Consider the following 16474-nt stretch of genomic DNA (forward strand, 5'->3'; position numbering starts at 1 on the left):
TTAAATTTAAGGTTCAACTTCAAAAGTATAAGAAACAGTTGAATACACATATACCTTCAAAATTTGTTTATTTATATGTAATATATAAGTGAAATGTTTTCTTTTTAATATTATTAGATTTATAAGAATTGTGTTATATTCGTAATATACGGTAATAATATAAAACTGATATCTAATGTTCATATTAATTAATTGTCTAGCTTAATCATAAATTTGGGTAAATATTTGTGTATTAACTTTGTTGAATTTAGAATCAACTCAAATCAGCATATTGAGTATACAAATACAACAATTTGGCAAAAATCAATCAAAATCCGAGACTCTTTGTACCATAGTTTAATGAAGATTTAGTAATATGTAACTTAAATTATTATAATTTTATTTGAGAAATATATTATTATTACTACATTTTAAATTAAATAAACAGAATTATTATTGGCCCATGATTTTTTATGTATAGCCTTTTGTATTTCAACCCAATCTGTTACCTTTGGTCCGAATTTGCGGCCCAACCCGGCAAGCTATCGTAAAATCTCATCCGTCCATTCCAATGATGATATCCTAGGCGTCTCATCTTAATTAGGGTTATATGTAAATGTTTTTTTTTTTAATTGACGTGAGAACCTCTAGTCGCTACCCAAAAGTATACACTATGTAAATTCCCAATGGAACCTAATATCATACAAATTAGGCCCGACAGGTTATATGTATATGTATTTTTATTTTTTTTTAATGGGCCGTAGCTCTTCATAATTTTATCCAAAATATTACATCGCGATTGTGTATATGTCCTCCCCCTTTTCTTGTCTTCTTTCTGACTTTTGTGTAGCTGGTGTGTTTGTTTGGGGGATTCCTCCCAAATATACTATTCATCCTTCTTTTTTTTTTTTTTTTTTTTCAAAAACATCAAATCAAACATCTATTTTTTATTTTTTATATTATATTAAAAATCAATTTTACAACTATTCAAATTCAAAATTTTTACTATTCAAATCCCAATTCAAAATTCAAACCCTCAAACAAACACACCCTAGTGTATTAGGTGAGAGATTCGATGGGTTCTACGGTGTATTTTGATTGAATAATGAGGTTCGCTCGATTAGGCTAGGGTTTGTCAGTTTTGGTGAGTCTTAATTGGGGCCGTTCGTGGCTATTCTTGGTCGCGCTGGAGTTGAGATAGCCTCTACACAAGAACACACAACGATATTGACAAACTCCAAATATTAATGAAATTTTAAAAAATCGATAGAAGGTAAATCTAATATATAGTTAATGAATTATAAGGTATATTTTATGCACAATTTTGGAAATGAATTCCTAATGAAATATTTACAATTTTATTTGGCGATTCTGCTATTATTTTGATAAATGTGATGATTATTTTAAGTTTCTAATAATCTTTCCGATTAGAGATATAATATTGCCTAGCTAGGAATTAATTAATTCAATTCCAAATGAAAATTTTGATCAATGGATATATATATATATATATATATACTTTTTTGGTAATTAATAATGTTTATTGATTATTTTGATCATGTTCAATATGTCAATGCACTAGTAGCTTGACTTAACCTCATCAATCGGAATTCAACAATTTCTAATTATATTATAATTCAGATTAAATGTGTCATGTCAAATTATTATGCAATGTTAAAAGTGATGGATAATCCCAAATAAAAATTCATATATCATTTTTCATTAGTTTTATTATTATTATTATTATTATTATTATTATTATTATTATTATTATTCAATTACTATTTAAACATAAAATACAAAACAAAATCGAACTTGTACGATGATGTGGAGATGTACAAGTCCATGAACTATATATATGCATTTCAAATGTACAAGTCCATGAACTATATATATGCATTTCAAACTGATCTATGTGAATAGTATTATTGATCGTTTTAAAATAAGAATTAATATATATAATTTTAAAAAATAGAATATATATTTAAATATTTTTAAAATGTATCTCAATAAAATTTATAAGATATCATTTTATAGAATATAAAATTATATACATACAAATAAATTAAAATATATATTTATTTAATTATAATTAACATAACTAATTTTATAAAAGATTATAACGTGTAAATGTAGATAAAAAAATATTATGTATTTATATTGTCTTTTGCTTTATCGGACCTAGTTTGCAGGATACTAGGTTTGGTCGGAATTTACCAATCCTTTCGGACAGCGGCTGCGGATAACGTCATTAAAAATATATATATATATTTATACTAATTGAATATATTTTAAATTAATAAATTTTACTAAATAATAAAAAAAAAATATATATCATTTATGATGGATTCGACTAAAATGAAGAAAAAATGAAATACTCCCTCCAACCCACCAATGACCCATTTACCTTTTTGCATGCCTTATAAAAATGATCCCCATTTATTTTTAATAAATATATTTTAAATATATTTAATAAATATAAATTAATATAATTAAATTTTTAACCTCTTGTGAGTAGACCACTCAAAATCCTTTAATTTTTACTTTTTCTCAATAAATAAATATTTCTGTTTATATTTAAAATTTAATTTTTTTATTAAATTAGTTTATGTTAATTATAAATAAATAAATATATTTTTCTATTTACTTGTATTATAAAAAAATTTATTCTCTACAAAAATAATACTTATATTGTATATATTTTATTGAGATATAATGTTAAGAATATTTAAAATATCAACCATACTATTCATATAAAAATATAATATAATTGATAAAATAATTATTAATAAAATTATTAATCTATTCTATTTAAATAATTGTATTTCTAATTAAATGGTCATCGTATAAGGGACTGAGGGATTATCATTTATTAATAAATATATATTTATTTTCGTCTGGAAATTAATATATATAAAGAATGACTTGTTTAATTTGACCACTTACACACGCAATATTTTTATTAACTGATATGATACTGTGCATACGAGAATAAGTATATGCGATGACTTTTTCATTATCATTGGCTTTACCAAATCATATACTCCGTCCCTCCCAATATACTAAACATCAATTTGTTTTTTACACGTAATTTTAGAAATGTTAGAATTATATTAAAATATAGTATAAATAAAATAAAAATAACTAAAATAACCTTATTAGTATGTGTTATATAAAGGTAATGACATTTGTGTAATATATTGTAAGTTGTAAGGGTATTTGTAATGTTAGGTAGATAGTACAGTTACTAAGAAAAGAAAATAAATACTTTATTATGGGACGGACTAAAATGGAAAAATGAATACTTTATTATGAGACGGAGAGGGTATAACCCATTCAATAAGAGAACAAAATTCAACAAAATATATATATATATATAGTATGAATTTGCAAATGTAACATGACTAAAAATCAATTTATGTAAATATTATAATAATAATAAAATAAAAAATAGAAGTCAACTAACAATAAATGGTAGAGGATGAATAGTAAGAAAAGCGCGAGTACGCACGTAGACATTTCCATGCATGCAATGCAATAATTCCACGCGGGAGAGTGAGTACGTTCGGGGACATGTCTTTTTTTTTCAATATTAATTGAAAAAAATAGTAAATTATAATACTTCTCGTCTCATTTAAATTGATATATTTTTTTTTATTATTGTCAGTCTCATAATAATTTTTTTATTTTGAGTAAAATTTATTATATAAAAATATATTTAACAAATATAGTATAAATCATCTTAATTAACTATATAATATATAATACAGCATAATTTTAAAAGTATATTATATTTATAAATAACTATTTAAATAAATAAAATAGTTGTTGTGCCTTTATTATTTATTTATTTGTAACTTGTTTGATACAAATCTAAGGCTTTATTTATATAAGAGATTAGTTTCAAAGAATTTGAAAATATTAAAAATTTAGTATTCAGATTTAATGTAATATTTTAAAAGAAGAAATAAATACTTAATTTTATATTTTATTTTCAATAGAAAAATTGATTAAGTAAATAAAAAGACAAATAAGTTGATATATTTTCTTACGATACGTATATGAAATTATATCGGTAATATAAAAATAATATATTGTATTAAATTGTTGATTTTTGGTAAATGGATCAAATATATATGTACATTGTGTTAATATGTATATATATATATATATATTTTTATACAATATTTATAGACAATAATCTCATTCAAAAATACAAAATGCACGAACTCAAGTATACCCACAATTATTAAGGTTTTCTTACATTGTATTTGTGTGATTTTTAATAAAAGAATTATTATATTGAGAGGTTTATACATATATATATATATATAAGAATTTTAGAAGAAATATATTTGAATTGAGTTTGAATATTTATATTTTTTATTTAAATAATATATATAATATTTTTATAAATAATTTTTTGAAAAAAAAAAATGAAAGAGACAAGAACAAAAATTGCTACAAGAGAATTATCAAATCACTTACAACAATCTTGTAGTACATAAAAAATCATATAAAAAGAAAAAGATAAAAATGAATATCAAAGGATGTAATATAAGCACACTTTGGACTAAAAACCTAAATATTATCACATTTTGATGATCATATTCAGTGGAAAATTAATCAAATCAAAGAAATCTTGAGTGTAATTATTAATTATCATCAACTAGTTGATGGCAGTGCAAACTCGTCTTATGATCCCATTCCCGTTTCCAACGAGAGGAGAAATCTCACTCATTCTGATCATAGCGTTGCCAAAGTCCGATGCAAAAGCTTGAGGGTTTCTGCTGTACTCTGTAACAATGGCGTCCGTGGAGGATCCATTGAAGAGGGCCTGGTCCGAATTGAGAAGCCCCCTCCTCTGCACCAAGTTCCTGTAATAGTTGTTGTCGAACGAATTGGGAGTAACCAGGTCGAGCGGCGCCAAGTTCGAATCGCCGCCGCTTTGAGGGCATTGCCGGCGGCGCGTGGCGGCGAAGCCTGCATCGATGTCTGTCCTGTTGCTGTAGATCCTGTTGCGAAATGTAAAGCATTGTGCTTGTCCCAGCGTATGAGCACCTGCATATATATATATATATATTTATATTAAGTGTCTATTAATTTATTGGGTTTAAATGTATATTAAATGTAGGTGCAAAAATTCGGTAACTTATTAATTGGACGATGAAGTCAATTAATAATAAGTGATATAAATTAGGGTTGCGGTTTTCTCATGAAGTTGCGCTATAGACTTGAAGAACACAAAAAACTTTAATTGTTTGTAGATCCGAATCCGACAACACTAATGGAACCTGGTCAGGTTTAATTGTTTTATTTCTTATCTCAATTATTTCAATACTAACAGATTGGGCTTAGGGTTAAATTGGTTATAAGCTCCAACAATATACACAAAATTAATTAATTATATTTTTATTTATATTTTAATTTTAATTTTAATTGTACCTGATAAGGCAACCATATCCCTAACGCTGAGCTGCTTTCGGGCAAAGGAGGAAATGAGTCGATCGAGATTTGAATTCCCTAATGGAATATCTGCATTTGCTTCGGTAGGATTAGTTCCCGTCGAGTCCCTTCTCCCCAGCCTCACGTTCCACGTGGGCGCGCCGACCTATATATATATATATATATAATCATAATCGAATTAATTAATTAATTATAAAAGTGGAAATAATTAATTTGATCGGAACTTACGGCGACAGCGGCGTCGCGGGCGGCGAGGGTGAGAATGTCGGCGCAGGAAACGACTCCGGGGCAAGCTTGCTCGACGGCGGCCTTGGCAGCGTCGACCGCGGCGAAGGCTTGCGGTCGGAGGGAGCGGTTAGGGAGAACGGTCTTCTCTGTCTGAATGGAATCGGTCTGGTCGAGCAAGATGGAGGCGTCGCAGCCCTGAGCGAAGCAGTCGTGGAAGTGGAGCCGGATAAGGGACGCCGCCACGCGCCGCTCACGTGACACTGCCTGCCGGATCGAGGCGCGGACGGTCGCCGCCGCATTAGGGCAGGAGCTGTCGTAAAAGGTGGCGGATAGCTGCGCTGCCGACGGCGGGAGGAGGAGGACGACGACGAGAGCCGCCATTGTTAGAGAGGAAGCCGCCATTGCCATTGCCATTGCCATTGAAGGTTGAAACGACGCCGTATTGTGTTGTGTTGTTTTGGTTGGGGATGGAGAAATGGGTATTTATTTATAAGGTAAGGTTGGTTATTTAAAATTGAGGAATTCGCAGAAAGTCTAATGTAATGTGCCTACGCGTCTGTCTGTGTCGAATTAGTCGCGTCACCAAATTATTGTCCAGCTTTTGTGTGTATAAATTTCTTATTTACTCGTCTACTACAGCTATACACTATACAGAAATTTTCAACTATACAAACAAACATTTTATTGATCTGTTGTATAAGAGTATATCACAACTGTTGTATGTACATGTGTTGTCTGATACTATAATATATGTTGTTAGTTGATATATTATATTTGTATTATCTTAATATATACAATGTATTACCGACAGTAATAATATATGTTGTCCAATTGTGTGATATTAAGCATAATATTAAATTTTAGATTCAGCGTTGTAATAGCAGTCAAGGTACGTAGTAATACTTTTAATGTAAAAAATAGAGTATGTTAAAAGGATTGATTTATTATATAAAAAAAAATTATTAAAAAGTTAATAATAAAGCAATTTGATAAGTTCAAAAAATAATGACAAATTCGGTATTATTTTTTAAAGTAAATATAATAAAATTGTGAGTGAATAAAATTATTTATTATAAATAATTAGGCATAAATTTAACGAACAATAAAATATATATATAATTATTCCGAACTAAAGGAATATTAATATTTAAGTATTATTTAATTTAAACATTAAGTAATTATCATTAACATTGGGTTCATTATGTCAGCAGTTGATATGTAAACAACATATGGCGACAAGCTATATATCATATGCTGAAATATTTAATTCAGAATTGTTGAAATTTAATCACAGCTTCTAGTAATTTAAATGAACTAAACTACCCTTATTTAATTAGGATCATTAGTGGCTAGGATCAATTCAACGTATTGTCGAATAAAAAACAAATCCAAGACAAATTAAAAATTACGTCGAAATTAGTTTAATATTCTAACCAGTTTTTTCGGTAGTAGTAATTTGCAAATACATTGTTAATTTTAGGGGTGTCAATTCGTGTTTTCGGGTCGTGTTCGTGTCGAATTGACTCATGGAGATAACAAAAAGACTGTCAACTCAAACCCGATCCGAACCCGAAATTTGACCTGAAACTCTAGATCTGAACACAACACGTCAAATCAGGTTCAAGTTGAGCTGAATTAGTTTTAGATCACCCGAAACCCGAACAAACCCGACACGAAATATACCCGAAAACTTATAATAATTAAATTAACCTAAAAAAAGTTCATTTTTGTTTTAATTTTTTATATGATTTTATATTTAAAATTATATAAATATTATAAATTAAAATTATAATAATAAAATTTCAGGTCAACTCGAAACACGAAATCCTAAACCTGACCTAATTTTTATATTTCAGGGTATCAGGTCAACCCTAAATACAACCCGAACATGACACAAAATTTTATTGTTTCGGGTTTGATTTTTTGCAAACCCGAAATACCCACACCCGAATATGAAGAATTTTAGGTCGAATGGGTTCGATTTTTTTGAATCGGGTTTAATTTTGACACCCCTAGTTAATTTGTACAGAATTATCGAGGATTTATTAATTAGTAATGCTAAACAAATTGGAATTTTGGTCCATTTTTTTTTATTAAACTTATTCTTATAGTATATATGTATATGAATCAATCAAATTTATATACTAATATTTAATATAAAAAAGTTTTAATCTGGTCTTTGAACAAAGAAAGTTGTTGAAAACAGTAATATAAAAAAGGAAAAAATGTTAAATCATGTATTGACTGTTGAACTCTGACTGTATGATATAATATAAAATGAAACTAAAGAATTGGCTAATCTACCTTATTCAAATAAGTAGTGTATTTTTTTATATATTTCATCAACTACTAAACCAAACCCCTAAATATTTCAACATAACATTTTTTTATTTTTTATTTTTTTGCCAATCATTAAATAGTTTCAGACTATATATATAAAATATATATCATTTTGTACGGAATAATATAATATTAAATAAAAAATATAAATATATTAAATAAATAAACAAATACATTATATAGGTAATGAATGAAATATATTTACATATATATAACAAAATAAAAAAATTCAAAATAACACATTTTAAATTAAAAAAAAAAAAAAATCCATTTAATTTAAATGTCCACGGACGTACTCACTCTCCCCGCGTGGAATTCTTGCATGCATGGAAATGTCTACGTACGTACGTACTCGCTTTTCTTATAATATTTCATCATCTATTAATTATTATTAGTTGACTTCTAATTTATATATATATATATAATATTTAAATGAGTGGATTTTCAGTTAGTCAGATTACATTTATTGGCATACTGACCTTCCAGACTATGTAATTAATTAAATATTGCTATATATCAAAATTGTATATTCATATATATATATATTGTTGAATTTTGTTCTCATTGGATATGGTTTGGTAATACTAATCATTACGAAAAAGTCATCATATATATATATATATATATATATATATATACCCTCGTACATACAAAATTAGTCTATTCGATATAGGATCGTTTAATTTCTTTAATAACCATGTTATTTAATTACTTAGTTGGCAATATTTTTTGACAAAATGGTATTCTATGAAGATTTTATAATAATAATATAAGTATAATTGTATACAATAAATAAAATACAAGATAATTCTATATATTTTTCATAAGAAACAAGAGTTATATTATACTCCTCTATCCCACTCTAAAGGGAGTATTCGAGGTTTTATTAAGAAATAATAATATTTTATTAGTTAGCGGAAGAAGTTTTGACATATTTGTCTTTTAATAATTGTATGTATAATAGTATGTTTCTAATTTAGGTAAGAATTAAAGATATTTTTGTTACATAAATGTACGATTACTTTTATTAAAATGCGAAAGAGATATTTTGAAGTGAAACATACCAAAATGATAAATGAATACTTTCAATTAGGACGGAGAAAACAACTTATCATATTTAACAATTTGTTTTTTTTTTATAAAATTATTGTTATAAAACAATGTCAACAAAATTTAACACATGTACGGGTTTGTACTTTTGTAATTTCAAATTGAAATCAATATTATCCATGGTATACGATTTTCAATAAAAAAAAATATATACATTATTTTCTCTGATATATGAAATATAATATCAAAATACTATTTAAACAAAACTCAAATTAACATATCATTTCAAATCACAACAAAAAAAAAAAAAACCCTAAACACTTATAAAATAGAATTAATATATTTATTATTGAATCTTTTACGAAATGTCTTTATATATATTGACTTATTTTTCTAAACATTTCTAAAATAGAATTAATATATATTATTGACTTAAACCTAAGCCATTGAACTAAATTATTGACTTAGTGAATTTCTCCTCTCATTTCTCCTTAATCAAGCATATAGTTTATAATATTTAATTTTAATTTTTTATTTTATGGAGACAAATTAAAAGTAAAAATATTGCACATATATGTAACGGCAAGGATCCTAATCAAGAAATGTAAGACAGTATAAAAATTCATTTAACAGTGGCTATATATTAAATGATTACATTTAATGGGAAGTACATTAGTGTGTTTGTTTGGAGGTTTAGATTTTGGTTTTGGATTCGATTACTAAAATTTTTTGAATTTTAATAATAGTACGGTGTGATATAAATAGTCGTTGATATAATATTTTAATTATAAATTAACTTTTAGTATAATATAAAAAAATAAAAAAAAAATTAATATTTGATTTGATATTTCATCATTATTTTTACCAAAAAAACAAATCCACAAATAATACTAATAAGTTTAATCAATGTTACTATTTTTTACCCAAATACAACGGTTCTTATTGTGCTTGATTTTAAAATTCATCACATAACGCAATCACAGTTAATATATAAATTTACAACACTTATAAAATAGAACTAACCGCACATATTAATACTTTATACCACATATATCATCTACTATATTTTCATATATTATTTTCATATATTGATCGAGGCAATCTGTATTGTGTTGATAAATCCTCAATCAACATTTTAACCAAAGCATTCATCAAGTACTAGCGGCATCTTGTGTTTTGACAAATACAATACATAATATAGTTTCACATAATACATACTACTATTGATTTTAACACAATAAATATATTTATACAGTATATAATTTTATTTAACACGGGTCTAAAAAGTCACGCAAAGTCGGACGTGTCGGGATTGTAGACTACCCCACAAGTCAATTCAAATCATTCCAAACGCGTTGAAATAACTCGTGTCAACCTATGAAGCCAGTCTAGATCCTAACATGTCCGGCTTTACGTGGCTTGCGAGTCGGAATGTGAAGTTACTTTCACTCTCATTTGCTACGGTCAACACCATAGTGGTCCCGACCAAATATATACTTTGGGTATTTTTGGTTTGTTTCTCAAATCAATTTTTATATAATTCAATTTATATGATTTTTAATTAAAATATTTTATTTTCTTCTATCAAATATTATATTAAAATATTATTTAAATTTAAATTTAAATTGAAAATTTCAAATCCAAATAAACAAGAAAAAGGAAAAATCGGCTTTCTAAAATTGATAGACTCTATTCTGTTTTTTGAAATTTAGTTTTAGCTTTTATATAATAAGAATCATCCCAGTATAAAAATATACACACTTATTGTTTATTTTCTTTTAAAAACATATCACACACCTAGATCCTCGATCAAATAAGAACTCAAATTTTAAAATAACACACCCAATAGCCAATATATTGTTCTTAAATTCAAACAAGTGATTGTATATTAAATACGAAAGATTTTGAATTGATACCCAAAACCCTAAAAGTTAATATGTATATATTGAGTTTGAATTATTTTGAAATAAAAATGATTTGAACTTTATTTTACGATTATGTTTAGATAACTGTATGTTGAGAGAGTATTAAATATGTATATCTATAACCATATATTTGCATCTTCTATTCTCTCTTCTCAATTGAATTTTTTGACTTAATATGTTGTTGGGGAAGTGATTTATCGAACAAACCCTAAGCGTGGGCGATTCACAGTTATAATAATATTGTAACAACGAAAAACAATGCAGAACATAAAACAATAATGAGACAAGGTGTATGTTGACCCGGTTACATCCGGGAATACCAATCAAGAGGAATTCCACTAACCAGTGCTAATTAAGGATATAAACAACCACAACTCATTTAACTCTATCGCTTGCTACAACTTCGTACTAACAACGATCACACAGCAAAGAAGTTCAGAGCTTGATCATTCCTTCCGGTTGGAACTCCATTAATTCCGAACACCTTCAACCTCTTCAGTTGATATCAGTGTAGAACACACATTCAAAATATGGAAAGTTGAACTAGATGGGTGGTGAGAGTTTTTCTCAAGAATCTTCTCTCTAAGATATGCACACCAACTCACACACACCAACTTATTTGTCTTCTTTGGTTCTGTGCATTCTTGGAAAGAACACACTTCACATTAATTTCCCTTCGAGTGTTCTCCAATGATTATGCACGAGTCTGACCATCCCCTAAATACCAAGTTTGACTCTTGCAGGCATTTAATGTTTTGACACAATCAATAATGCCAAGCTTACAGATTCATACTGCAGCACAGTTGCAGTGATAGTCTTTATGCAACATCAGACTACTTGAAAATGAAAACTTGTTGCAAGAAAATGAAAAGTATTTTTGTCTATGTGTCAAAAATAACAAAGGGTTTCTTTCATTCACATATGTCATCTTAAAACATAAAAATTTACGAAAAAATTTGATCAAATGTAACTAACTTAATAAATAGTAAAAGAGAAAGAAGAAACAGGTGGAACACAAACAAATCACACTCACCTGAAGGACATATATATATATATATGTGTGTGTGTGTGTAATTACTTAATTGATAGTGAATTATTATTGTTTATGAAAATTCTTAAACGGAATCAATTTAGATTGAATTAGATTACTAATATATCATGTGGTTTGTATTTATTTTATCTTATTTTCATTATATTGTTATGAACAAACACTCAACATCAATAGATGATTAATCTTTAAAACTATAACAACATTAAAAAATGAATGATTTTCACAAATATATATACATATAAAAGTACATTTGCCTTAACCCGTCTCTCTTAAGCAATAAAATTAACACATAACGCATATATGTTTTAGAATTTAATTTATACAATCTTGGTCTTGAAATCAAATTTTAAAACTTTTAGAGAGGTACGTACATAGATAGGTTGGGTACCTATTTTTTTCTATGACATAAAAATCCGTAGTTCCTATTTTTTGAATGCCCTCTGAATAAACCTTCGGTTAAAATGTACCCAATTTGATATTGGATATCCTATTGGAACATAATAGATAATCCAACCTTTAAATCCAATTTTTTTAATAATAAAAACTTTTAATTCATTTTTTTCGAATTTGAAAAAAAATAATAATAAAGATGGCGTTCCTGGCCTACCAACGCGGACGCCTACCTGGTCCTATCTGGACATATTATTACCAATTTATTATTTAGTAACGCCAAATTTAATGCATAAAATCACCATAAAATTAGGTAGAGATACTTATATAATCAACACTTTTATATTATAAGCCAATATCAATTAAAATTTTATCATTTCCAAGAAAAGTATTTGAAAAAAAAAAAAAAAAAAGAGCACACAAAAAAGATGTGTGAAAGTAGACAAAAATTACAAACACATTATAACAAATGAGCATAGGAAATTAAATGTCATGGATAAAACCAAATTGCACAATATTTGAAATGATATGAAGAATTAAACCATTATTACCAAAACTTGCCAACCTCATAATTTCCAAATCTTCCTTATTAATTCCCAAGGTAAAAACCCTTTCCCCACCCCTACCCCCACCCCTTTATATATAGCAACCCTCTTTTGCCTTCCTTGCCATATTCACAACTCTAACATTTCCTTGCCATAGGAAAGACGAAATGACTCGAAAGAAAGTAAAGCTGGCGTACATCATCAACGACTCGGCTCGGAAGGCGACATACAAGAAGCGCAAGAAGGGCTTGATCAAGAAGGTGAGCGAGCTAAGCACGTTGTGCGGGATCGACGCGTGCGCCATCATCTACAGCCCCTATGACTCGCAGCCGGAGGTGTGGCCGGATGCGCGCGGCGCGCATCGCGTGCTGACGCAGTTCAAGAGGATGCCGGAGATGGAGCAGAGCAAGAAGATGATGAACCAGGAGGGATTCATCCGCGGCCGGATATCGAAGGCGGCGGATCAGCTGAAGAAGGTGCAAAAGGACAATCGGGAGAAGGAGATCACGCACCTCATGTTCCAGTGCCTCACCGGAAAGGCCCTCCAGGGGCTGCCATTGCCGGACCTCAACGATCTCGGATGGCTCATCGATCAGAACTTGAAGGAGATTTATAAGAGGATTGATGGGATAAAGAAGGCGGCGGCGGATGTCGCCACGGCAGGGAATGTGGCAGATCAGGCGGCGCCGGGCCAGCAGCATTGGTTTGGGGATTGGATTGCGAATCCGGTGGGGAATAATGATCAACGGCAGATTGGGGATTGTTCTTATGGTGGCGCGGTTGGCGGCGGCAGAGGTGGTGCGGATGACATGTTGATGGCGGGGTTTAATGATGGGAATGGTAATGGATCGATGTGGTCGAGTGTGTTCTTCCCTTGAGGGATTTATTTTATACATTTGCAAGCTTTTAATTGTTATTTATGCTTATGTTATAATTAGGGTTTGGGATTTTGAGTCTTTTGCTTGTTGATTATCAAGAGGGAGGAACATTTGGATTCTTGTTTTGTTTGGTTGTTTAAGTGGTTTGTGGTTTGTGTTTTCTGTTTTATTTAATCTTTTTTTTTTTAATAAGAAATGATGAAATGTTCTTGATGATAATAAAGTTTTAAATCCCAAGATTTTATTGTTTTTTGCTATAAAGTGTTATCATATCAGTCTTGCTATAAGGAAATTTTACTATTGATTGATTGTTTCAGAAAGCAAGTTACGATGAAAGCCTAAAAAAAATAAAGAAGATGATATATATCCTACTTGGTTTGGCCAAAAAAACCTATACGAGGATGATACAGATGTTCAAGGATTTTGCAAAAAAAAAAAAGTCTATGTGAAGACGATACAAATCTTACACAGTTCAGCCAAAAAGACATATATAAAAATTATGAAGATATTATTCGACTAAAAAGACTGATATAAGAACGATACAAATTTTATTCGGCCAAAAAGACTGATATATGTCCATGGGTTTTGGTATTGCCTTTGTTCTTGAAAATTCTTGCTACACTCATTTATCCTTGACCTATATTTGGTTGTTGTACATCCCTTATTTTGTTCAAGTAATTATACATTGATATTGAGCTATTATTATTCATGAATCAACTCTACACTAGTTTTAAATATTTATATACAACCAAGCCATTTACCACATTGAAAAATACATCAATGTATTTTGACTATTGGATGATTAATTGGCACTTGTGATTAAATCTCTTGGCAATGGTAACAAATCAGATTTATATTTTAATATGCTTCTTCTTGAATTTGATATATCACTTAAAAAGAGCAATTCATATCTTTAAAAACACTTCAATCTTTTATGACTTCATAAACACAATCATCAACTTAATTTCTTGATTCCATGAATAGAAACTCCAACTCCTTTTTCTCAATGCATTCCCCAAATGAAATAAAAGTGTTCATGAATGGGCTTCATCATAGGGCTAGATTAACTTGTTATCAATTATGATTTTCTTTGAGCATTCAAATTCTATTATTTTCTGTTGGCCCCAAATCGATCAAAACCAAACAGCAATAATATCTCAGTACTAAGAACAAAAAATAGAAAATTCTCACGACACAGACCGATTGTTTGTTCTCAGATCAAACTACGAATACACATATATATTGGTGATAGAGAATAACAAAAACACAAAGAAATGATAAGCCAATTTAGTCATAAAGGATCTACATATGTGGACTCCAACCCAAGCAAGGTTTACTATCAAAACCCTTAATTAAAGTACAAAAATATGTTGATACAATCGAGTTACACACCTCAAGAAATCAACATACTTATTTCTTGATTTTTCCCCAATTCGAAACATATCCATCTTATCCTTACTTTCTTAATGTTCAATATCTCACCGTTTTTTCATAAAGACTATCTTGCAAATATTAATCAAAATTCAATAAAAAAGAATAATAATAATTAGTAACATTTTCCACGAAAACAAAAATTGTGTAGTGTTTATATATTAATCACTTTCAAAAAATTACTGCTATACTTTACCATCTCATTGGAAGTATTGAGAGGTGAGTAGGCTAGCTGATACTGACTTAGACACTATTATTGCTTTATTGTTCTTATTTCCTTTTATTTATTATTATGATTCCCATTGATTATTTACCCCTTTTTTTTATGAAAATTATTTAATTGCAGGACTATTGGATGATTATGTCAGAAATCATCTAAGAACAAACATTAAAATATATATATACATTTTTTTGCATTATAGCGATTAAGTAATAATTTAATATAATATTTACAAATAAAGGTTAGATTGGTGATATTTTTAATTAATTACCAAGTTTCAGTGTTTAATCTGAAACTAAAATAAATTAAGTTATCTTGAACATTTGGGGCGTGTTTGCCAATTAGATAATAGCTGTTAGTTGTTTCAATTAGCTTATAGTTGTTAGCTGATTTAATTAGCTAGTTTGAGTAGCTGATTCAATTAGCTATTTGTATTAAAATGTTTGGTAAAACAACTGTTTGATATTAGTTGTTTATACGTAAAATGACAATTGAGGACATTTCTATTTTATTCTTGTTTCTAATATATTCAATTATGTTTTTTTTAGTTTAGAATGTTTAAAATTTTTTGTTATTAGTTATTGAAAATTATAAAAGTGTTATAAAAGTATTTATTTTTACTGCAGTTAGATTTAAAAAATAATATATTTTTATTAAAATATATAAATAGTTTTTTATTGAAAATGATGTAAAATATAAAATAATAAATTTTTCGTGTATATATTTATTATGTTAGTTATCGATTAGTTCATTATATTTATAATTTTTAATAAATTTAATTTATTTAATTTATTTTTAGTATAATGTAATTTTAATAAAAAATAAATTATTAATATTTATATTTTTTATTTTATGTTGATTTTAATAAATTTATATATTTTACAATTAAAAAAAAATTATATAAAAATTAATTATTTTAAATTTATAAAAGTAAAACTATAATATAATAAAATATTCTAATATAATTAATA

General features: G+C 28.0%; 2 protein-coding genes across 2 annotated transcripts; one reads left to right on the top strand and one right to left on the bottom strand.

Annotated features, from left to right (window-relative positions):
* Positions 1-4465: 4465 nt before the first annotated feature.
* Positions 4466-6128, bottom strand: LOC127252533 (lignin-forming anionic peroxidase-like). The gene is made up of 3 exons (XM_051276749.1): positions 5674-6128; positions 5425-5590; positions 4466-5040 (listed from the first exon to the last, which is right to left on the bottom strand). Exons 1-3 carry the CDS (start codon positions 6091-6093, stop codon positions 4649-4651), a joined length of 978 nt encoding a protein of 325 aa, XP_051132706.1. The 5' UTR covers positions 6094-6128; the 3' UTR covers positions 4466-4648.
* Positions 6129-13141: 7013 nt separating this feature from the next.
* On the top strand, positions 13142-13852 carry LOC127252559 (agamous-like MADS-box protein AGL80). Its single transcript, XM_051276786.1, has one exon. The coding sequence runs from the start codon at positions 13142-13144 to the stop codon at positions 13850-13852; it is 711 nt and encodes a 236-aa protein (XP_051132743.1).
* The last annotated feature ends 2622 nt before the right edge of the window (positions 13853-16474 follow it).

The sequence above is a fragment of the Andrographis paniculata genome, unplaced genomic scaffold (genome assembly GCF_009805555.1).
Source record: "Andrographis paniculata isolate CXL003 unplaced genomic scaffold, ASM980555v1 Contig12END, whole genome shotgun sequence".
NCBI classification, from domain to species: domain Eukaryota; kingdom Viridiplantae; phylum Streptophyta; class Magnoliopsida; order Lamiales; family Acanthaceae; genus Andrographis; species Andrographis paniculata.

Coding starts and splice junctions, on each gene's coding strand:
- LOC127252533 (XM_051276749.1), bottom strand. CDS start 6,093: ATGGCAATGGCAATGGCAATGGCGGCTTCCTCTCTAACAATGGCGGCT. Junction 5,591..5,673: donor CCCGCGACGCCGCTGTCGCC/GTAAGTTCCGAT, acceptor ATATATATATAG/GTCGGCGCGCCCACGTGGAA. Junction 5,041..5,424: donor GGATATGGTTGCCTTATCAG/GTACAATTAAAA, acceptor ATATATATGCAG/GTGCTCATACGCTGGGACAA.
- LOC127252559 (XM_051276786.1), top strand. CDS start 13,142: ATGACTCGAAAGAAAGTAAAGCTGGCGTACATCATCAACGACTCGGCT.